The sequence below is a fragment of the Glandiceps talaboti genome, chromosome 4 (genome assembly GCF_964340395.1).
Source record: "Glandiceps talaboti chromosome 4, keGlaTala1.1, whole genome shotgun sequence".
In the NCBI taxonomy this organism is placed as follows: domain Eukaryota; kingdom Metazoa; phylum Hemichordata; class Enteropneusta; family Spengelidae; genus Glandiceps; species Glandiceps talaboti.
This window is the reverse complement of record NC_135552.1, coordinates 25,931,485-25,955,049: the sequence shown is the minus strand read 5'-3', so window position 1 is coordinate 25,955,049 and position 23,565 is coordinate 25,931,485. Positions and strand designations below refer to the sequence as shown.

Genomic DNA, 23,565 nt, shown 5'->3' with positions numbered 1-23,565 from the left:
GGCAAAAGCAACGTACTGAAAATGACGAGTAATTTCTACAGCTATTTAAACAAAGATGTTATGATATTCACATGCAGGATTGCCATTCTGATGTAAACACTTCACCTAAATTACGTATATGTATTGTAAATTTAAAACACATTTAGCGTGTAAAAAATACTTAGAATGCATACCACTGTCTCACTTTAGAAATGCTTTATCACGTTTGAGAATATCAATCCATGACCTTGCTATTGAAAAGGGTAGACATCTTGGAACACCACCCGAGGAAAGAATTTGCCCATTTGTGGAGTCATGATGTGGAGTCATGATGGCTGAATGGTTAGCGTGACCGGCTTGGTTGCAGGTTCGAGCCCCGTCGCTGCCTGCTGTTTGTTTCTGAGTGGCTAAAGTCCTTGGGCAAGATTTGAACCACGACTGTGCCTCAGTCAACCCAGCTGTATAACTAGGGACCTGGTAGGATGTAGGTTGCAATGTGAAGACTTTAATCCTATGCGCTTAAATGGCTGCAATGGATTGTATGCTCCCCGGGGAGTTGAGGAAAACTAAGCCGTTTTGCCGTTCTGATCCGAGCCAGGGGTAATAATTGTAAAGCGCTTTGAGCACGGAGTGGGAAGCGCTATATAAGAACCCAACATTATTATTATTATTATTAATATTATTTGGGTGCAACTATATTGAGGACGAGTACCATTTTGTACTAGTGTGCTCTAAGTACAAACTTGTTAGATCTAAGTTTATTTCTGAATTTTATTACTCACCAGCATATGATTGGAAAATTATCTTGTTATGCAGTCAACAAACACCTTCATCATTCAAAACCTTGCGTAATTTGTTTCTTTGCCATGAAAATACGTAAACAGCTTTTGGACGAAAATCTCTCTACATAAGCTGACTTGTCAATTTAGCTATGTTGAACATACCTCTGTAACCATAATCATTACTCTATGTTCAGTTATGTACATTTAAGGCCCATTACAATAGGTCATTATGAAATCATTTAGTTAAGTAACTCATTTGATGTTAAAATTCGTAGTTATATCAATTAACACGTGAATTAAATCCCGTTGTAATGAAATATTTAATCGTAAACTGTTGACATATCAAGAATTATAAAGTATCAAATAAAAAAGAAATTCTCCTTCCAGGAAATATATTGTCATCAATTCATACTTAAAACATTACTTGAAAAAAAAACCCTTTTAATGAAAATATTAGCATATTTGCTTAGTAATCAAAGTTTCATTAAAGTTTTATTTGTTTAGACTACAAGAAATGGTTTTCTTATCTGATTTCTAGAATTCTAAACTATATTTGTATCATATGTATTCCACGACCTGTCTCTCTATCTGCTTCTCGTTCATTTCTACTCTATTCCATTCTATGCCAGCATACTCTCTAGGGCTACGATGGAAAATATCTTATGCTGTGGAACTTCTATGATCTTTTTGGTAAATTGTCGGGTACATGTAAATAATACCTTATCTATGTGGTGCTTACGTGCTAATTCTAAAGTAACTTTGTTACCAGTAGGTACAACCAATCTCACAGTGCAACTGTTCGGTAGAGACAGCAACACCGTACGTAATAAAGAATCTGCAATGGCAACGTTATCAGCATACAGGGGAGAAATAGCAAATTCTTCTTCTAACAGCCTTGCACTAACATATCCTACGACACGACCATTCTTACCCATACCTTTCTCTAATGCAACAAAACTGTACACATTCTTTCCTTGCAACCAAATTTGAAGAAACTCTGCTCTGTTAAATTGATTGATCCCTTTATCATACTCAGTAATATCATTAAATTGAACTTCATCGAGTTGTGTAATTTTAACACCTGAAGGGGTATTTATCGTAGGAACTAAAGAATGATCGACCTGGCCATTAATTAACTTTGTCTCAAAATCAATGTGTTTAAAGCCAATCTTAACATTAACATCTCTTCGGTATTCATCACCAGAATTCAAACATACATTTCTGTCACCAGCATGATCGAAACGTTGTTCAAACAGTCTTCGTTGAATGCCTTGCTTTCGGTGTCCTTGTTTGGTGATTGACATTCCAAAGAAAGTGAGATCGTCTGTGTGGTTGAATGCATATGCTGTACCTGTCAATAAAAGCATTTACACAAAAGATACGATAGTTAAATTTGAAAGCCATCCTAAACGATGAAAATGAAAAGATTAATCCAACTACTAGTATTGCATTGTACTAAACCACTATCGTTTCACACGTTCAATTAATATATTGCTGTCATCGCATGCGATGCTTGCTGATGTTATGTTGACTAAAACGAATTTTGGCGATGATATTTGTTTTAGAACTTTAAATCTAACTAACATTGATTGCTACTTTTATCATCTGGGCGCAACTCACCAACAAGTTCACTTCCTTTGAAAGCCAAAAAGAACCCATCTGGATTGACCTGACGTATAGTCTCTATATAATCGGCGGAATAACCCCAACCTTCAGCTATCGTCAACTCACTGACAGCTTTCATGTCTTCTTTTGAAGCTACCCGAATAAGGAGATGTGACCTTGATTAATTGAAAACGAAATACATGTATGTAAAAGAGAAACAAACTTGTAATTTTTGAAAAGATGAACCATTCTCACCAATAATCTTTCTATTTTTCATTCTGTAGCCATTAGCCGAAAATAAGACAGAACATTTTATAATCACGTGATTAATATCACTCTATCAGTACATGTTGTGCTTCAGTTTTTCAGTTTGGTAAAGTGTACGAAAAGAGGTATTACAAATGTATCAATTTCGATATACTCTCGCTATGTAGCGCTAGCGTTAGTGACGAAGTGATAAGATAACATAACATAACATAACATAACATAACATAACATAACATAACATTACATGTAAAATAAGATAATACTTTATGAAATCCCTAAAGGGTAATTTATGACGCCTGTTGAAACAAAATCCCTTTCAAGCAATAACTTAATCCATGCTTTACAAGACAGCACCATCCAGTATCAGAAACTATTCTTTATAAATTACATAGGGTTGAAATATATTCTTAAAAGTTAAATTACACCATTAAATACATGTAGTAAAGGTCAGCACGTCTAATAGTAGTATCATTCGTAGGGGAGGCTTGGAGTTTAAGGCAATTTTAGACTATCTTGGCAAACATTTCACATTTTTAAAAGACAATATCATCTCAAATTAGAATTGGGTGAAAATATTTATGAAAATTTTAATACCATTATGACAGTAAAAAGGTTGTTGGTGCATTTGATTGTTGGTTGAATGCATGAGTGACCTCTGGGGATGAGGGAGTCCTTGAGGTTTTCCCCCTGGCAGATCTGCAGATTTTTGCTTCTATTAAGGTAATGTTTAGGTTATTCATAGCCTTTGAGGTAATATTTCCAAGCTTCGAAAAGCTAACCTAAAGGTAAGTTTTAAATGAGTTTCCCATGTCACATAAAAATGGCCCATAACATTGGTATAGTAGCATTAATATTGCATGTATATAGTAAAGTCACCGGTATGCTGGAGAACCTTAGGTGGTCGTACCTAGTGTATAGAACTTGAACTGGAATCTGATGAGATGTGGTGATTTGTAGTGTCAATAAAATGTAGTGTCCAAAATAGAAAGTGTAGTAATCCTTTCTGACAAGTTCATAGTGACGAGTAGAACAATTTAGATTAACTTCTTTTATAAAAACTATCTATGAAGAGTACCATTACGAACCTTCATGTTCACTTTTGCCCCAAAGTGCAATATAAGCGAGGCATTGGTTGTGAAACAGCCAAGCATGTACATGACATGTTCTGTAACTAGTGTGGTAGCTAGTTAATACATGCATATGTATATGTATAGTTATGTTTGAACTAATAAGTAATATTAAAGAATTCATGTAAGAAACTGGGACAAGAACAAATATATACATGTACCACATTTCAGACAAGACTATGTGCTATTGTAGTAAAGGAATTTTTTCTTCCATCACAATCCAAAACACAAGGACCCCTCCCCCCCCCCCATCCACAATTTTGAATACATCATGACCCCCACTGCCAATTTCAAAAACAGGGTGACCCCCCCCCCTACAAACCCACCGCCCTCGCCCCCCAGGCTGAATTAACTGACCGGTCCCTAATTATAACGCCTGTTGTAACAAAATAACTGATAAAACGAAGACACAACTTGCAGACTACATAAATAACCCAAAAAATATTTACAGCCGTGGAAACATTGCTCATGTTCTAGTGATTACGAAGGATACGCCTCCACAACCACAAAATAACTCGAATCACCCAAAACCTAACTGTTTGACAACTTATTGTTGGTGTTCTTGTAATCATTACAGAAATTAAGTTATTCACCATCGCAATTGTTCACCGAAAGATTGTCGGCGTTGAAGGGTTACCTGGTATATGTACCACCTTTAGTACTACAATCTTTGTTCGATACAAACCTACGTCAGCTTGTATATATTAAACTGTATGGTACGGTCAAATCAAAATGAACAACGCCCTTGTATACCTGCTTGATATCATCAAATACAGTCGGTACTTGGCAAGTGGTATTAACCTGAGATAACCGCTTGGCCAATGACAACTCAATAGACAACAAATCTGATAACTTGATAGTATTCAAATTAGTGATATTGTAATCGTAATAGGAAGTGACAATTGTGACCCTACGTTTAAAACTAGTGGTTACAGACCCAGAGACTGACTGTACACACTGACGAATGGTATGCACAGGTTATGCACAATTAAAGAAAAACGTAATGCAATTTCGAAAACTACATACATGCTTTAACTTGAACAGAGGTCGATGAACCACAAAAGTGCAGTCTTGACAGTGACTGGAGTATTGCACTACGTATCTGCTCGAATCCTAGTCCTTGCCAGCTAAGGTTGTGACCTGACACATATACAGCTGATCACGTGAACGATTACGAATAAATAGTCCGCCCGTAGTGACGCCTTCATATGCAGTGAACCAGTTCGAGATTAATTGACGTCTTGTAGGGGTGACGTGGACATCGCGGTCTGCACACTCAAAAGAACACTATTCTCTGGTCAATCCTTTATCAAAGTATAAACGCTACTAAACATTGTGATGGAGACGCATAATTCATATTAGGTTCAATAAATATCACCTTCAGCTTTATGTGCAAGAATGAGTCTTTGACCGATTTCATTGCAAACAACCTAAATGTCAGCAAACATCGCAGTCGATGACTGCAAATGTATTAATTGAATGTATGAAACGATAGTGGTTTGATACAATGCAATAATGATAGTTGCATACACACTCTTCCTTTTTCATCGTTAACAAGTATATGTCCAAGTGTTCCTCATAAAACGGTTCCTTTCAGTTTATGGTCTTATTGACAGGTATAGCATATGCATTCAATCACACAGACGATCTCACTTTCTTTTGGAATGTCTATCACCAACGGAGGACATCGAAAGCAAGGCATTCAACACAGACTGTTTGAACAATATGTCAGCCATGCTGGTGACAGAAACAGAGGTTTGATTTTCTGCTGATGAATACCGACAAGTTGTTCAAAGTGTTTTTATAGACTGATTAGAAGATTTTTGATAGGTCATGTTAATCATTCTCTGTTACCGACTATAATCTTACCTTCAGATGTTACATTGTAAAATTTGACAACTCGATGAAGTACCATAATGATGATGAAAAGATCATTTAAATCAACAGATCATATTGTCGTAAGGTTTGGTTGAATGGTAAGAATATACAGTTTTGTTGCATTAGAAGAAGGTATGGGTAAGAATAGCCGTACGTGTCGTAAGATATGTTAGTGCAAAGTTCTTAGAAGAGTTTGCTTTTTGCTATTTCCCCTGTACGCCGATAACGTTGTCATTGCAGATTCTTTATTACATACAGTTTTGGTATTTCTACAAACAATTGCACTATCAGATTTATTTAATTATATATATATATATATATATATATATATATATATATATATATATATATATATATATATATATATATATATATATATATATAATATAAATATGATATATGATATGATATATGATATGATATATATTATATGATATGTTATGACATGAAAAAATGTAATGTAATACGATACAATGTCATATAGTGTCGTGCAGTTTAACAATATAGTAAATTCAGTGCACATAGATAACCAAAACACAACATAAAACAATAGAATTGCGAGAAGTAATATCTTTAATAAATCAAATGCAATGTTTGAAAAAGTACCAATATAACTTTCAGAATGTGTAGTGGTGGAAAAGTGTATATTCATTCATTTACAATGTTCTCTTTAAATTTTGTATATAATGGACTTTACAACAAAAACTTTTGGATCAATGAAATAATATACAATAATGTGTTTGATTGATACCTAGAATTACAATAGGTCATTATGAAATCATTTAGTTAAGTAACTCATTTGATGTTAAAATTCGTAGTTATATCAATTAACTCGTGAATTAAATCCCTTTGTAATGAAATGTTTAATCGTAAACTGTTTACATATCAAGAATTATAAAGTATCAAATAAAAAAAATTCTCCTTCTAGGAAATATATTGTCATCAATTCATACTTTAAAAATTACTTTTAAAAAAACAAACACTTTTAATGAAAATATTAGCATATTTACTTAGTAATCAAAGTTTCATTAAAGTTTTATTTGTTTAGACTACAAGAAATGGTTTTCTTATCTTTCTGATTTCTAGAATTCTTAACTATGTTTGTAACATATGTATTCCACGACCTGTCTCTCTATCTGCTTCTCGTTCATTTCTACTCTATTCCATTCTATGCCAGCATACTTCCTAGGCCTACAAGTGAAAAGACCTTATGTTGTGGAACTTCTATGATCTTTTTGGAAAATTGTCGGGTACATGTAAACAATACCTTATCTATGTGGTGCTTACGTGCTAGATCTAAGCTAATTTTGTTACCAGTAGGTACAACCAATCTCACAGTGTAACTGTTTGGTAGAGACAGCAACACCGTATGTAATAAAGAATCTGCAATGGCAACGTTATCAGCATACAGGGGAGAAATGGCAAATTCTTCTTCTAACAGCCTTGCACTAACATATCCTACAACAAGCCCATTCTTACCCATACCTTCCTCTAATGCAACAAAACTGTACACATTCTTTCCTTGCAACCAAATTTTCAGGAATTCTGCTCTGTTAAATTGATTGATCCCTTTATCATACTCAGTAATATCATTAAATGGAACTTCATCGAGTTGTGTAATTTTAACACCTGAAGGGGTATTTATCGTAGGCAGTAAAGAATGATCAACCTGGCCAATCATTGACTTTGTCTCAAAATCAATGTGTTTAAAGCCAATCTTAACATTAACATCTCTTCGGTATTCACCAGCAGAATTCAAACCTATATTTCTGTCACCAGCATGATTGAAAAGTTGTTCAAACAGTCTTCGTTGAATGCCTTGCTTTCGATGTCCTTGTTTGGTGATAAACAATCCAAAGAAAGTGAGATCGTCTGTGTGATTGAATGCATATGCTGTACCTGTCAATAAAAGCATAGACACAAAAGATACGAAAGTTAATTTTGAAAGCCAATCTAGACGATGAAAAAGAAAAAGATTAATCCAACTACTAGTATTGCATTGTACTAAACCACTATCGTTTCACACATTCAATTAACATAGTGCTCTCATCGCATGCGATGTTTGCTGATGTTATGTTGACTAAAATGAATTTTTGGCAATGATATTTGTTTTAGACATAAAGCTAAAAGTGACATTTTTTTAATATCAATATTGTCTAGGTATCTTCATCGGTTTCTTCTTCAGATATACTTGTAGTATAGTCTTCTCAGTATGTACGTGTAGAGGGCGGTGTTCAAGTCATCGCAAAAAGATGTGACTAAACCTTGGTCATTTACTTTGACGGGCACGCTGTGATGACAGACTACTCAATACCTGAAGTATTTACAATCGAAATCTATGAACCTGAAACACGATATCATCTTAATAACAATGTGTCAATCTATCGGCAAACTGTAAATCTAACTAACATTGATTGCTACTTTTATCGTCTGGGCGCAACTTACCAACAAGTTCGCTTCCTTTGAAAGCCAAAAAGAACCCATCTGAATTGACCTGACGTAAAGTCTCTACATAATCGGCGGAATTACCCCAACCTTCAGCTATCGTCAACTCACTGACAGCTTTCATGTCTTCTTTTGAAGCCACCCGAATTAAGAGATGTGACCTTGATTAATTAAAAGCGAAATACATGTATGTAAAAGAGAAACAAACTTGTAATATTTGAAAAGATGAACCATTCTCACCAATAATCTTTCTATTTTACATTCTGTAGCCATTAGCCCAAGATAAGACAGAACGTTTTATAATCATGTGATTAATATCACTCTATCAGTACATGTTGTGCTTTATTTTTTCATTTTGGTAAGGTGTACGAAAAGAAGTATTACAAATGTATCAATCTCGATATAATCTCACTAGTTAGCGCTAGCGTTAGTGACGAAGTGATACGATAAGATAAGATAAGATAAGATAATGTAACATAATGTAACATAAGATAACATAAGATAACATAAGATAACATAACATAACATAACATAACATAGCATAGCATACCATAACATAATGTAACATAAGATAATGCTTTATGAAATCCCTAAAAGGGTCATTTATAACGCCTGTTGTAACAAAATCATACAATAACAGTGATAAAACGAAGACACAACTTATACACTAAAAAGATAACATAAATAAGCCAATAAATATTTATACTCCTACGGAGATACTGCACACGTTCTAGTGGTAACGAAGGATACGCCTCAACAACTAGTTTTTCACGAAATCAAAGTAACTCGAATCACCCAAAACTTAACTGTTTGACAACGTATTGGTGTTTTTGTAATCTTTACAGAAATTAACTTGTTCACGATCTCAATTGTTCACCGAAAGATTGTCGGCGTCGAAGGGTTACCTTGTAAATACACCACTCTTATTACTACAGTGTGGGTTCAATATCAAAGAAACCTACGTCTTGTAAATATCAAACTGTATGGTACGGTCAAATCAAAATGAACAACGCCCTTTTATACCTGCTTGATATCATCAAATACAGTCGATACTTGGCAAGTGGTATTAACCTGAGATAACCGCTTGGCCAATGACAACTCAATAGACAACAAATCTGAGTGATAAAGTAATCGTAATAGTAAGTGACAATTTAAAACGTTTAAAATTAGTGGTTACAGACCTAGAGACTGACTGTACACACTGACGAATGGTATGCACAGGTTATAATACACAATTAAAGAAAAGCGTAATGCAATTTCGAATACTTACATGCTTTAACTTGAACAGTGGGCGATGAACCACAAAAGTGCAGTCTTGACAGTGACTGGAGAACTGCACTACGTATCTGCTCGCGATCGAATCCTAGTCCTTGTCAAGGTTGTGACCCGACACGTATGAACGATGACGAATGAACAGTCCATGGCCACCTGTAGTGGTGCCTTCATATGCAGTGAACCAGTTCGAGAACCACGTCTTGTAGGTGACGTGGACATCGCTGTCTGCACACTCAAAAGAACACTATTCTCTGGTCAATCCTTTATCAAAGTATAAACGCTACTAAACATTGTGATAATCAAAGTAATGTGGACATCTAAGTACAAATCGGATGGAGACGCATAATTAATATTAGGTTCAATAAATATCACCTTCAGCTTTATGTGCAAGAATGAGTCCTTGACCGATTTCATTGCAAACAACCTAAATTTCAGCAAACATCGCAGTCGATGACGACATCGAAAGCAAGGCATTCAACGCAGACTGTTTGAACAATATGTCAGCTATGTTGGTGACAGAAACAGAGGTTTGATTTTCTGCTCATGGATACCGACAAGTTGTTAATCATGTTATTATAGACTGATTTGATAAAGTTTTTGGTAGATCATGTTGATCATTCTCTGTTACCAACTGTAATTTTACCTTCAGATGTTACATTGTAAAATTTGAAAACTCGATGAAGTTCCATGTAGTAATATATTGCAGATGATGAAAAGATTATTGAAATCAACCAATCATATTGTCGTAAGGTTTAGTTGAATGGTAAGAATATACAGTTTTGTTGCATTAGAAGAAGGTATGGGTAAGAATAGCCGCACGTGTCGTGTCGTAGGATATGTTAGTGCAAGTTAAGAAGATTTTGATATTTTGATATTTGCACTCTATGCTGTTAACGTTGTCATTGCAGATTCCTTATTACATACAGTGTTGGTATTTCTACAAACAATTGCACTGTCAGATTTATTGTACATACTAGTAACAAAGGTTGTTTAGAACTAAGATATAAGTACCACCTACATAAGGAATTCTTTACCTGTACCCGACAATTTACAAAAAAGATCATAGAAGTTCCACAGCATAAGATCTTTTCCATCGTAGAACTGAAAACTATGTTGTCATGGAATGATATGTTATATATGTCATGTATATATGTTGTGGGTATAATTACATTACTCGATAGTTAATTTGCATAATTCGCTGTCTTGACCAATTAGTTAATGTCGCCACGTTGTTGCGTACAATTTCCATGCGTAGTGCTATTGTATACAGTTTCATGCACTATTTGGCGTTCATTTTAAATCTGTTTTCATTACGAGAGATAATTTCATGTTCTGATAAGAGTATACAATTGTTTTTCGTGTACAGGCAATGCGTGAAGAAACAACAATGAAGTATGACATCCCTCCTCGAGTTTTCGTTCTACACTCCAACATTTGATAAATCTTTATTTCATACAAAGACGCATTTTAATACTTAGTGCAAAATGTACAAGTCACAATTAAACAATGAGAATGGGAGAACCTCTGAATTTAACGGAAAAGGCAAATCAGACTTATTTTGGCATTTAGTGCACTTGTATTGATTACTGTTATTAACTTACATATGATGTTGAGTAAAACGATGGAACCTCGATTGCTTACGCAATTTTGAAATCTAGTAAAGAGGCCTTACTGCACTTGAGATGTGTTCAGTCATTGCTCTTTTTTCAGCTAATCTATGCAGGCATCATATCCGGCGATAAAATAGAATATATTTTATTGCATGGCACTGGTATGACTTGTTTGGAGTATTGACGAATAAGTTTATACATTTCTACATCTATACTATACTTTTTTACCAAATCCAGTGCAGACTGGTTTGGTACTGGAACATTCATACATATTTGTACATTGTCTGGTAAGTTGGATAACAATGTAAACAGTAGAGATTCGGCAATGATAGTATCATCAGCGTACAGGGGCAATACAGCAAAACCATGGACAAGTTTATGAGTATTAATGTAACCGACGATAGACCTGTTTCCTTTCTCATCTTGCTTCATGGCAGCAAAGTTTAAAGTATCATTACCAATGCACCACATTTTCAGAAACTCTGCTCTTCGAAAAGGGTTAATTTTTGCATCATACGTTACAAGACTTTCAAACGATATATCACCCATCGGTAGAATCTTCGTGTCTGTAGGCATGCAGTTATTAAGTCGGGTGAGTTTTGAACGGTTTACCATTCCTCTCATTTCTATTATCTCAAAATCTATCTTTGTGAAACCTTGTCGAATAAGGCCTTGACTCCTTTTTTCACCAACAGCATTTCCTCCAATATTTCTTTTACCATTATATTCCATACATTTGAAGAAAAGACTCCTATAAATGCCTCTATTTCGATACTCTTCCTTGGTTATAGCGAGTGACTGGAAGGCTAGGCTATCCGTGTGGTTAATTGTATAAGCTGTACCTGTATCAAAGATAGATAGACATTTCATAATCAGAATGAAACTAACACCTGTTTATATTCGATATATCGAAGATACGCATGCGTATCGTCCCCTAAAGAGACATTATTATGATGCCTATAGCATAAACAGCGATTGCGATAGGTTGAGAGGTTATCGGTTAATTCCGACTTTACCAGCTGAAACAGCCCCAACAACGACGGCTCTTTTATTTTATAACTACAATTGTTGGTGCGAATATATCCAAATCTCATTATCTAGTAGTTTTGTATTGCCCAAATCATTAAAAATCATTTCTCTATCATAGTCTTTTCGTGTCCAGGAATACATTATATTATGAAAATGGTTAGTTTTGCAGGTAACGTTTCTCAGTGCAGCACATATCTTCTAAAAACAGGAAGTTAAAGCAACACGAACTTACCAACCATATATTACATCTCGGCACAACCAATCAGGACAAAGACGAAACTTACCAACAATCTCATCATCTATTTCAGCTAGATAAAACCCATCAGGACAAAGACGACGCATAGTTTCTACTAGATCGACGGAGTAATCCCAGCCCTCAATAATTGTTAAATCACTGACTGCCTTCATATCTTCGTAGGTTGCGAGTCGAACCATCACATTTGGACTACAGATGAATAGCAGAGGAAAAAATACAATTCAGTGTTGTGATAGACATTTATGGCAATTTTTAATCATACAAAGATAACTCGACAGAATTGATTACTTGACTTTGTTTAGACATATGAGATACTGATAACACGCCAATGTGTTTAATTAAAACTAGTACTTATATACGAACACATGGAATAACCTGATAGTAAGTATGTCGACAAATGTACAATTTAAGTTTGGCGGTTGATATATTTATCTGTCGGACTCTCATCGTGAAGAGTTGGATCAATATTAAGATAAATGTATGGCTGCTTTCTGATTCGTTTCAATAAATATCATTACCCTTTCTTTGGAGTGTTTGCCATGGGTAGAGCAGTGTAAAATTGTCGTACGGTAGAAATAAGTGGACGAAAACGTCGCCAACATCGCCCGAGTCTTCCTGCCATGCTGTTCCTACCAATTAGTTGTTGACCTCGTTAAAGAACTCTTTCTATCAAATCCTTTACAAAGGAAATGTTATATTAAACTTGATTTATCACAGCAACTTTATATAGCTGGCATTTTATATCAAAATCAATCAAACCGACTACACAAAATGAACAATTAAAATTAACCGGTGGGATTGAATGGCACAGACATCCTACACGCAATGCACGCATGATGATTCCAGCACCATTCTCGAAATTTGCCAAAGCAATGCATTACGAGCAATACGTTACAAATAGGAACATCCGGGGAATTTGCTCGCAGCGAAAACAAGGTCAACTAAAGTCGTGCTGATGAGTCTCTATCCCTTTATGTTGTCACATTTTAGGAATAAATCAAAAAGGTTTCACCGTCCTAGCTCAGAGTAAAATGACCAAATATTTCTATGTTTTATAATTATAAATGGTATAATTTTGTGCTGTTTTTATGCTCGATCTGAACACACCTGTTGATAGTCTAACACTTTGAAGAGTCGGATTTTTGAAAATTTTGAAGGGCAGACAAAAAAATAAAGATGACCGACTTCTATATCTATCCAAAACGATACGACTGTGCTTATCAGCAACATTAACCATATTGTTTGTTGTCGAGTTTTAAAATTAACTAGAATAAAATACAAGCGATGATATGAAATAGAATGAGAAAAAAAATTAGTCTATATCGTTATGGCGGCATACATATTACCATCTCAATCTGTGTGCATCACGTAAATGTCCACTTTCCACCTGCACGTCTATTAACACCATTCGCCTGATCTAAAACCAAACTTGAAGGAACTGATGTTAACACATACATGATCAATCAGTTGTAAAACCTGCAAATTACCTCATCCTTTCCCTTCGTCAACATAACTAACCTGTATTTCTTTATATGTGATCTCGTCAATATGGCGGATGACGACACCAAAACGAGTCAACAACACGAGAGTTCATATGTGTATTCGATATCTAACCTTGAACCATATTTTACTACAACGAAGCCATCGTTTATATTCTAACATACAATAAGATAGTGGGTAATGAATGCGGGCACCTATTGTTTTTATTTGTTACGGTCTCGACGTACTTTAAGAGACTCACACACACATATTTTACTTTGGGTGTTGCAAGCATACTATTGATTTTACCCATACAGCACATTTAATAAAACCCCTCCTTACAAAACAAAGAAAGCTAAAAACTATCTCAGTCACAAACAATATCACGCCAGCACAAAATGCTTCTTTGATGATGTAGTGTACACTATTTAACACTTATGCCGTCATAGAAATTTCACGCCACTGTCTTTGATACCATTAAAATGAAGTTTGAGATGTAATAACGCAAGATGTAAGACTTCATTCTCGAAGTGGAAACTGTCGGAAGTATGTGTTTTTACTGTTACACCAGAAATGTATTTAAAATCAGAGATGATAAATTATATCGATGTTGACAGTTAGTGAGACCCTAGACTCGCTCCATCTTTGTCCTCTGACTTCGCTGAATTGTCATGGTTTTGTGTAACTTCACTGAGAGTTAAAATGCAAATGATAGCATTCAGCGAAACCAACAATGTATGCTTGTGGATTCTTTCAGTATAAATGGGCACCACGATGTCATCATTTTAAGCCATAAAAATGTTCCATAAAAGAGAAACATACAAATACAAAATGAATAATTGTCATGTATAGTACTATGCAGTCATCTACATAGTACTATACATGACAATCCTATAACGTTTCCAAAAACTTGAAAGAAAGAATATTAATGCGTCGGAGTCAGAGCAGATGCGAATTAAGGTACATATTGTATCGCTCGAGAATCGGTCTGTATTATACAATAGTAACTAGCGGTGGAGCGATGTAAAATTCAAAATATTTCTGGTGACACAGATATGATAATTTTGAATGCACCTCATAAGTCAAATCCATCGGATATTTTTTAATGTTAGAAGCGTACGTGAAGTAAGGACCCGTGTTGAGATTGCCTAGGTTTGCCAATACAAGTACCAGCCTGGAAAACGTGCCACTACTTTGTCGAAAATACACTTTACATGTTGTCAAGTTTGTGACAGTAGTGGTTATGGAAGCTGGCTTAAGTATAGCTTGACTTAAAGTCAATGTTGTAAGATATGGTGTTATATGCTAACTTCATGGAGTTCGTTCGAGTCAAGTTATCATATAATTTATGATAGGGAAATAAATTTTGAAAGAAACGGACGTGCATTGTGACGAAACATATTGTACCGTCCAGGAGAACTCTTATAAACACGATGACAGAGTGTAAGAGAAGAAAAGATGCATGTCAAAGAAACCAGAGATAAAGGTATACGCATGACTGCGGACGGGTTTTGTATAAACTCAAATCACAGCGAGGTCAGTTTGTACAGATGTGAAGAAAGATGATAATAAAATACCGCTATGTCTTTACAGAAGGTGTGTCCTCTCATGACCTAGTCACCCAACTCTTTTGTTATCCGAACAACTGACATTCAGATATTGAAGTGGACGATAGCAAATGGTAATTATGAACAGTGTGTTCGTCGTGTACGGTTGTTAGTGCTCTTGACCGACCGACCGACCGACTTCGGATTGCTTGAAGAATGGCGAGTTTAGCAATGGAACAAATCGACAACAGTAATTCAGTTTGCCTGCACCAATTATCACCGGAGTGGGAGCCAGTGACAAATAATGTGAAATATATGGAAGGGGTAGGAATCTATGACGTGACCAGACGAAGTCGCCGACTTAACAAGGAGCAGCTTTTGAGACGCTGTAAACCTGGTGATCTTATTGAACTCGAGTGTCATGGCGAACATGGCCAGGACGCTACATGGTTTGTATACATCGGTAACGGTGATGTCGTATATGCTGCAGATAACGAAGTTCAAAAGAATCGATTTGAAAATGTGTTCAAAGGAGGGAAAGGGTGTTATCATCGTATGGACAAGGGTATCGGTGGACCATTGACGCCAAAATGCGTTAATATAGTGAAAGCTGCATCTAGTGAAGTCAAGAAAGAAGTCCAGGATAAGACATGGATAAATAGTGAACAGTTTGTAACATGGTGTTGCTTTCCACGTCAATTCCAAGAAGGCGACGACCAGTCAAATACTAGCAATGGCTACTTAGATATCTACTGTGAAACCCTTTCACCGTATACCATATCAGGTAGGGCATAAAGCTCTGTTTGTAGAACCCGAGTCACTAGTTGTTGAATAGAGGGGTGGTCTTTTCGGTTGCTTGGTTAAGGTGTAATATTTTGGTCTATCGAATACAAAATTAGTTTTAAACAGTAGGGAATAGTTTCGGTAACGAAAAAAATCGGAAGACGCGTGTATACATCAAACACGCAAAAGTTTATATACTAAGTATATATATATATATATATATATATATATATATATATATATATATATATATATATAACTCGGTGAGTATCAATCTGCTAAGACAGTGCTCTATACCGCAGTGGCAGAGCGTAATAGTATATATATATATATATATATATATATATATATATATATATATATATATATATATATATATATATATATATAAAACCACAGTGTCGATGTTTAGAAGTATTATGAATATATTGAAACATAAAAGCTATTGAGGCAAATAATCGTAATGAGGTATATTTTATATCAACGACGATAAGTTGGTATGGTATCCCTTGGAGGAATTATACTGACTGTCAGTATAATTCCTCCAAGGTTATCCGAACCATTGCGCAGTGACAAATTGTATACTGAAAGAAACCATTCACCAAAAGTCTTGGTTGTCAAAAAAGACCGTCAAGAAGTGATTGGGTTTATTGACCATACACAAAACAGTTACGATAGTTCGTGACCTGCACATCATGGACAGGACAACATGCAAATATTGGACTAGAGCCAATCGAATGGTATTGTTAGATATTGGACGAAGGCTGCTTCAAATAATGGAACTATCTGCATGTGTATTTACTAATTTTAGAGTGATATTCTTTTCCAAATTGCTACCAAAGTAATTGCCAAGAGAAAAAATTACCCAACCTCTCGCTACAACTATTACAGTCTTCAGAAATTGAACACGTCGAGGATGAAGAATTGAAAGTAATGTGTGTTATTCAAAACGATTCTGGTTTAACATTTATGAAGATTTGGTCGAGGAAAATCAGACGTAGAAACAAATAACACGCCTACGTTCATTATTACCTTCCCTGCAGTACCATTCAGTAGGTTACTGGACACATTGAGCAGTACTGTAACAAGTAGCCATTGTCATTCTCACGATCAGTGCCTTGTATAACAATTAATCGTAACCGTATACCCGGGATAACAATACAATTCTGTTTAAACTATTTACTGGTCGCTAACTCATACAGCACTCGCTCTTCACCGTTATTTACTTTACAAATACACCTTTTAACTGTAAACAATGTGGAGGCCATACCAAGAATGGATTTTTTAGTGGATTACAATTCCTGTGAACCGTTGTTTGGAGAGGAGATTAATGATCAGTGTACAATGCCCTCGCCACAACGCGAAAGAATAGTACAACAATATAGGGGCGTTGGTACCAGGTAGTATAATATAATACTAGTGAGGGTTAAAAATCAGTTGATAACGTTGAAATATTTGTCCATGAAGAGGTACTGAATTAACAATTTATGCCATGACGTTTTATTTGTCCTTGTCGCCTTTGTTAGAATGTATGACATGTTTTATAAGAACACGATTATTACATTAATAGGATTTTTAATGGTTTATGAATCTGGTACTTTAATTGATCGTTTCATTAGATCGACCACTGCAGTGTCTGTATATTTCAAATTCAATTTCAAATAGCCATAACAGTTTTAAGTTTCAAATCACATGCCATTCCGTCCTGTAAAATTTGTTCTTGTTGTGCTACATGTTTTAAATGTTTATCGTTCAATGACTGAACTGGTACACAATTGCAATCTTAGAAAAGATACTGAATGAAGATTGAATGTGTATACATCCATGTCAATAGTGCATACAGTATGCAGCTCACGCGAGAACATTTTTAGAACTCATTTGATTTTGCCATGGAGAAAATATTCATGACTTATTCAACGAGTAAAATTGTGGTTGTTTTTGTTGGTTTTAAACGATCCTGAGTATTCGGTTAACTTACAGAAATGAACAACTATAATGGTGAATGGTAAAATATTGATCAAATGTAAATGGAGGTAAACAGGCATACATGTAAAAATTTAGGACCGTGTGGGGAAAAGTATTGATATCAGACCTATGGGAACTCCGACGATTATACTAGTTTTAACTATAAATTCTCAGATGTCATTCGATAATCAATACTTACAATATATTTACATAATTTTCTTATTTCATTATATCTCTCCATCTTGATATTTCAGGCATAACAGTCTCTAGAAAAGGCGATATTTGGTGTTGTCGAACAGACTGGACGGCAGAGACCACAATTGTTGTCGCTAGGCAAGAGGAAGGGCGTATCATAGCAACGGGAACAATACGAAAGGGAGGATGTTACTTTTTTGGTATATCCGTCACAACTGAAGGCGATATCATATTAGTTGGTCGACAGGGTTGCGTTTTACTTTCCTTCAATGACAAAGGGCAGTTTATAGCGACGAAATTCGCTGAATCTATTCTAAGCGGTTGTATCGTACGCGCTGTATGTTGTCGAGCGGGTAATGTCTATGTCAAGTGTGTTGAAGAAGGGAGGCAGGACACGTACATGGCGATGTGCCAGGTGTTAACATTTACAGAAACTGGTGATTTCATTCGCGCCTTACAATTACGTGCGCCTTTGGAAGGACACATCGCTGTTCAGAGTGACGGCAACGTCATCCTGACTGAGTTTTCTTGCGTCAGGGTGTTTGATCGTACTGGTAATCATGTCAACGATTGTAACTTTAACAACCATATCGAGGGTTTAGCAGTTGATACCTACGACAACATCATTACCACTACTAATAGTCACGTATGTGTCTTAGACCCAGCGTTAAATGAAATTCACAGCTTTGATCTCAGACCATTCTGTTTTACCGATTCACCCGGTCTGGCGGTGACCCCCGATGGCGATCTCGTGGTAGTGGATAAAAGTTGCAGCAGGAGAACCAAAGGTTGTCGCATCCTTGTGTTCAACGTTTGGCCGACGACTGCGCCTCGGACTCTGGAATCATTTCACAACACCGGTGTGACACATGATTACGTTTACAAAGCGATTCCGCACTCACGACTAACAGGGTCGATGGACATTCGATGGGGCCCACTTCTAAATATTCCGAATGGGGAAGCCGAGAAGATGGCCGACGAGGCTTACGTTGCCACAGAACAAGTTTACTTGGAGGAAGGCGATGATCTGAACAGGGCGACATCGTTTGATGACTTTCAAGATACTTCCACCCTTCGGCGTACTTTCAGCGAACCTATCAATAGGGTGCCTGACCAAGACCAGGATGAATACGACTGGCCAAAGTTCCTCACTCCGGGATACTTCTGTAAAGCCTGTTGGGTGTTTTGTTGTCTGCTATGCATACCCGTCATTGGTGTGTTGATATTCATTGCTTGTCATCGTCAAATACTACCACCCATCGTAAGGAAGTATGGTCGAAAACAAGGCACCATGTCCAGTTACCTTAGCAACGAATGATTCAATTTGTTGACAGGATCATGCATGACTCGGTTGTGAAACAATACGCCATGACTAGACCAGGGTCTTTCCTTGTCCTAGTCGTACAATGTAACTAGTTATGTGCACAACGAAACACGTGTAGCAAAGAAATCGGGCCTCTTAGTCTAGGTCTGTCCACTTTCATAGATTTAATTTACACCTATCATTTACATTTAGTAATAATTCGTGCAGAAAAATCAAAAGAATTACCTTCTTTTTTTATAAACAACGACTTAACGTTAAATATTTAAAGGCTTTAAAAGTAACGACTTCGTCTTTACCCGAAAAATCCAAGTATTCAGTTATTACAATAGGATTAGATATATTGAAAACATTTAAACTAGAGTATAGATTGACAAATTTCCACAGAATATTTCAATATTTACACATGAAAATCTATCATTTTCAGCGAAATGCTGAAATCATGAAATGAGACTGCAATCACTTCAGCTACAAACATTATAGAACAAGAATATGCAGATGTTAAAATTTGACCAAACATAGGCCCTGGATTATGGTCTGAACAAGTAGTTAGTAGAGCCGTCCGGGAGTTAGTTGACGTCCATATTATTGATTCCAAATTTTTCCGGGGAAGCAGGATGACGATGGGTCTGACTTCAAATAATTGTTACTCTGTCTAAATAGTTGAATGATTCGTAATGATTGTACAAAGTCCGTAATCTCCAACATTTTAGACCATATTTACATTAGACGAATAAATCATTAACAGAAAAAAAACACCTACATTGTGTAGTATATTTACTCTTAGATTTGAACTCGTACAAAATTTGTAAAACTTTGTAATTTGTATAATTTTTCTTTTTAGAAAAATATTTAATATTTTATAGTAACATACACAAAATGACGTACACTGCAAGACTGTATTGTCCACGCCCGCACGGATTTCGTGTAAATAAATACCGAGACTAGTTTATAATGTCCATAGAAATTAAAGTAAACTAAAACGTCTAAACTAAACCTATTTCCTATCTGCTCTGGTGATTGCTGTTCAAACCTGTGTGTTTTACTCGATAACTGTGAGCCTGTGTATATTATTTTTGAATGAAAAAAATTGCCCAGACCCATTTTAATGTCTATGAGGTATACGTATTAGGAAAAATATTTTACATGACTAAACTAAACCCACTTTTTGACTATACTGTTGTATCTTGTGCCAATGTTTGATGTTTTACTCGAAAACCGTGCACAGGCAATATCTGCGCAGGCTCGCGGTTTCCGATATGTTTCCTCCGATCCAAAGCTTATGGAGGAAGCATATCGGAGTTCTCTGATGGATATAGTTTCAATGATATGTAACGTGAACACCACCTGTGCTAAGTCTGATGCGTTAATCCAGTATGTTACAATGTTTCATGTAAGACATAGTCTTCCTGCCTGTCTTATGGACAAGCATAAGACAAGGAGGACTGAAAAACAAGTAAGTTGGGGTTCAATTCTGACAATGTCCCATACACAAGAAGAAAATGGAATCGAGTCGGAGTCCACTGAGGAATAATCTAAATCAGCCTTTGGCGATGTCTTGCTTTTTCAGATCTTTGATCATTCCATTCCATTTTTGTTTTTGTAATATTTTACCGTTCTATGGTAGTGGACTTCTCTCAAACACCTTGCATTAGAAACTATCACCAGATTTAAACTGAATGCCTCCCGTAAGGGCAAAACCATAGTTTTTTGTTCCTAATTATAAAAAAAAACATTGTTTTATGCAATGTTTTCGTTAAACGTAAAATCTACATGATCAAGCTTTGATAAAGTATGCACTTTGTTATGTTTGCTATATGATGTACCAATTTTTTTAAATTTGAAGCTCCGACCGATACATTTTACATGACACAAAAGTTGAGTTTCTCGAATTTCAACACCGTAATTTCACTAAAGTCCATTATTTTAGATACTGTATAATCGTAAACCTCAACTGATATCTCTTCGTGCCAGTAAAATCAATTTATGAATTATTTGTAGAACTTTTGATTTTACGGCGATTTTGGTCCGGTTTTTCGCTCATAATTTCCTAAATACGGAAATTAAAGTGGTACCAAGCTAGGACTGTCTATCAGATTTCTGGTGGTACACTTAGATTGTGAGTACCTTCAATTTGGAAACCATGAATTCAAGATTATTCAAGTTAAAGAAAAACTTAGAAATTGAAGTCAAGAAATGTGCACGCGGTGAACGATTCGACTGCAGGTAGAGTCATATGCCAGAATGGTTATTCCATGCATGGTAGCTGAGAAAGACATGTCATTTTGAAAGGTTTGTAATTTGTGTCTTGCTTTCTCTGCCAATATGATATTATTTTTAAAAAAACATATACGCACGACTGTTGGCAGTACTTATGGATTTTGCCTTGCCATACTTGATATTTTGTTCTGTTTTAGATACTTATACGACACTGAATTGCAGACAAAAAAGATGTAAGAGAAAGATAACATATCTTCTGTCTCAAGTATTAAAGTATTAGTGAGGTGTTGGTATAACTGTAAATGGGTTTTTATAAACAGACGTGTATAAACTTCTCAACTGTCATATGGTCTTCATTTCTAAACTGTATAGCGCCACCTTACGTCGATTTTCAGTGCACAATAAAGTCTTAGCTCGGTACCACATAAGCACTTGTATGTATACTATATCCCTGATTGACGACACGGATTAGATATTAATTTAGTAAGTCTCGGTGCATAGGTTAAAAAGAAAGCATAGTACATTCTTTTTTACTCGTACTTTTACTCAACAAAAGTTCAAATCTGTCCTAGCTTCCATCTTCAAATTCGAGAACAATTGCAAGAGAATGGTTACCTCGGATAATTCTGCCTTAGACGGTTGTTTCGTTTCTTGTAATTGCACGGAGACTGGGAATTAAAGTAATATATGCACTGCACAAAACTATGACGTCGTCCACAACGTCTAGATCTTGTAATCTCGTACATCTAAACGAAAGCAGTAAGCTTACAACATATCGCTTGTAACTCGCATCTAAATATGATCAAAACTTGCTCACCAACACAAAAATATAAATTTGATCAGCTATCGAATGTTCGAATATAAATTAGCGCTGATTCATGAGCGCATTACTCTCCAGCTGGTGAAGTCGCAAGCTTAAATTTAGAATATCGTGTTCAAATCAACCCAATGTGAAATGTTTTATAATCTGAAACGCTTTGGAGACCACGTTGGCATTTAGACTAATATATGGTTGACAACTTCTACTACATATATAGTAATTAATATATTCACTATATTATTCACTAAGTCATAAACTACACTTCCTTCATACCATGTTTATAATATATGTCAAAAGAAAGGTTTTTGTTTGTTGACGTTCAGATCTGATTGCGATTCACTTCGTCCCATTTTCAACTCGTCCCATTTCAACTCGCCCCAATTTCAACTCGCCCCATTTTCAACTCGCCCCATTTTTAACTCGTCCCATTTTCAACTCGCCCCAACAACACTAGGAAACGTTTATAAATCTAAACGATACATGGACTCGAAGTACGGAGACAGAAACATTTACATGATTTTACCTACGTAGCCAGTTGAAGCGTAGCAAATGTAACATTTCGTAGCAGAAAGTGGTGTGGGTTTTGGCTAAGTGTTTGGTAGATCTAGAACTTATACTAGCACAACAACTTTCCCCAGTCATGGAATATCACTTTTCACATTAGGACTTAATGTTTACAACCCAAATAAGAAATAATAATGATAATAACCAGGGAGAATATTAGTGACTGACACGCTTACGACTTCCGCGCGTACGGGTTTTGGAGACGTGTCTCCTCTCCCTAGTAAACGCAACTAAGTATTGTAGTATGTGTTTACAGCGCAAGTGGTACTTCATTAGTACTACTCGCTTCGATTTCATATATGCACAGGTAAATTATATTGCAAAGAGTTGGGGCGAGTTGAAAATGGGGCGAGTTGAAATTGGGGCGAGTTGAAAATTGGACGAGTTGAGTGGGACGAGTTGAAATGGGACGAGCTGA

The 23,565-nt window shown here is 35.9% G+C and overlaps 3 protein-coding genes across 3 annotated transcripts; all 3 read right to left on the bottom strand.

Moving 5' to 3' along the window:
• Positions 1 to 1,381: 1,381 nt before the first annotated feature.
• On the bottom strand, positions 1,382 to 4,881 carry LOC144434394 (holothin acyltransferase-like). The gene is made up of 3 exons (XM_078122843.1): positions 4,787 to 4,881; positions 2,382 to 2,542; positions 1,382 to 2,112 (listed from the first exon to the last, which is right to left on the bottom strand). Coding segments are annotated over exons 1-3 (894 nt in total). The 5' UTR covers positions 4,789 to 4,881.
• Positions 4,882 to 6,806: 1,925 nt separating this feature from the next.
• LOC144434392 (holothin acyltransferase-like) lies at positions 6,807 to 8,207 on the bottom strand. Its single transcript, XM_078122842.1, has 2 exons — positions 8,084 to 8,207; positions 6,807 to 7,537 (listed from the first exon to the last, which is right to left on the bottom strand). Exons 1-2 carry the CDS (start codon positions 8,205 to 8,207, stop codon positions 6,807 to 6,809), a joined length of 855 nt encoding a protein of 284 aa, XP_077978968.1.
• Positions 8,208 to 11,073: 2,866 nt separating this feature from the next.
• Positions 11,074 to 12,875, bottom strand: LOC144434391 (holothin acyltransferase-like). Its single transcript, XM_078122841.1, has 3 exons — positions 12,772 to 12,875; positions 12,282 to 12,442; positions 11,074 to 11,810 (listed from the first exon to the last, which is right to left on the bottom strand). The coding sequence occupies exons 1-3, from the start codon at positions 12,873 to 12,875 to the stop codon at positions 11,074 to 11,076; spliced, it is 1,002 nt and encodes a 333-aa protein (XP_077978967.1).
• Positions 12,876 to 23,565: the final 10,690 nt, after the last annotated feature.

Coding starts and splice junctions, on each gene's coding strand:
- LOC144434394 (XM_078122843.1), bottom strand. Junction 2,113..2,381: donor CAAAGGAAGTGAACTTGTTG/GTGAGTTGCGCC, acceptor TTTTATTGACAG/GTACAGCATATGCATTCAAC.
- LOC144434391 (XM_078122841.1), bottom strand. CDS start 12,875: ATGGCAGGAAGACTCGGGCGATGTTGGCGACGTTTTCGTCCACTTATT. Junction 12,443..12,771: donor GCAAACACTCCAAAGAAAGG/GTAATGATATTT, acceptor ATTCATCTGTAG/TCCAAATGTGATGGTTCGAC. Junction 11,811..12,281: donor AATAGATGATGAGATTGTTG/GTAAGTTTCGTC, acceptor TCTTTGATACAG/GTACAGCTTATACAATTAAC.
- LOC144434392 (XM_078122842.1), bottom strand. CDS start 8,207: ATGAAAGCTGTCAGTGAGTTGACGATAGCTGAAGGTTGGGGTAATTCC. Junction 7,538..8,083: donor CAAAGGAAGCGAACTTGTTG/GTAAGTTGCGCC, acceptor TTTTATTGACAG/GTACAGCATATGCATTCAAT.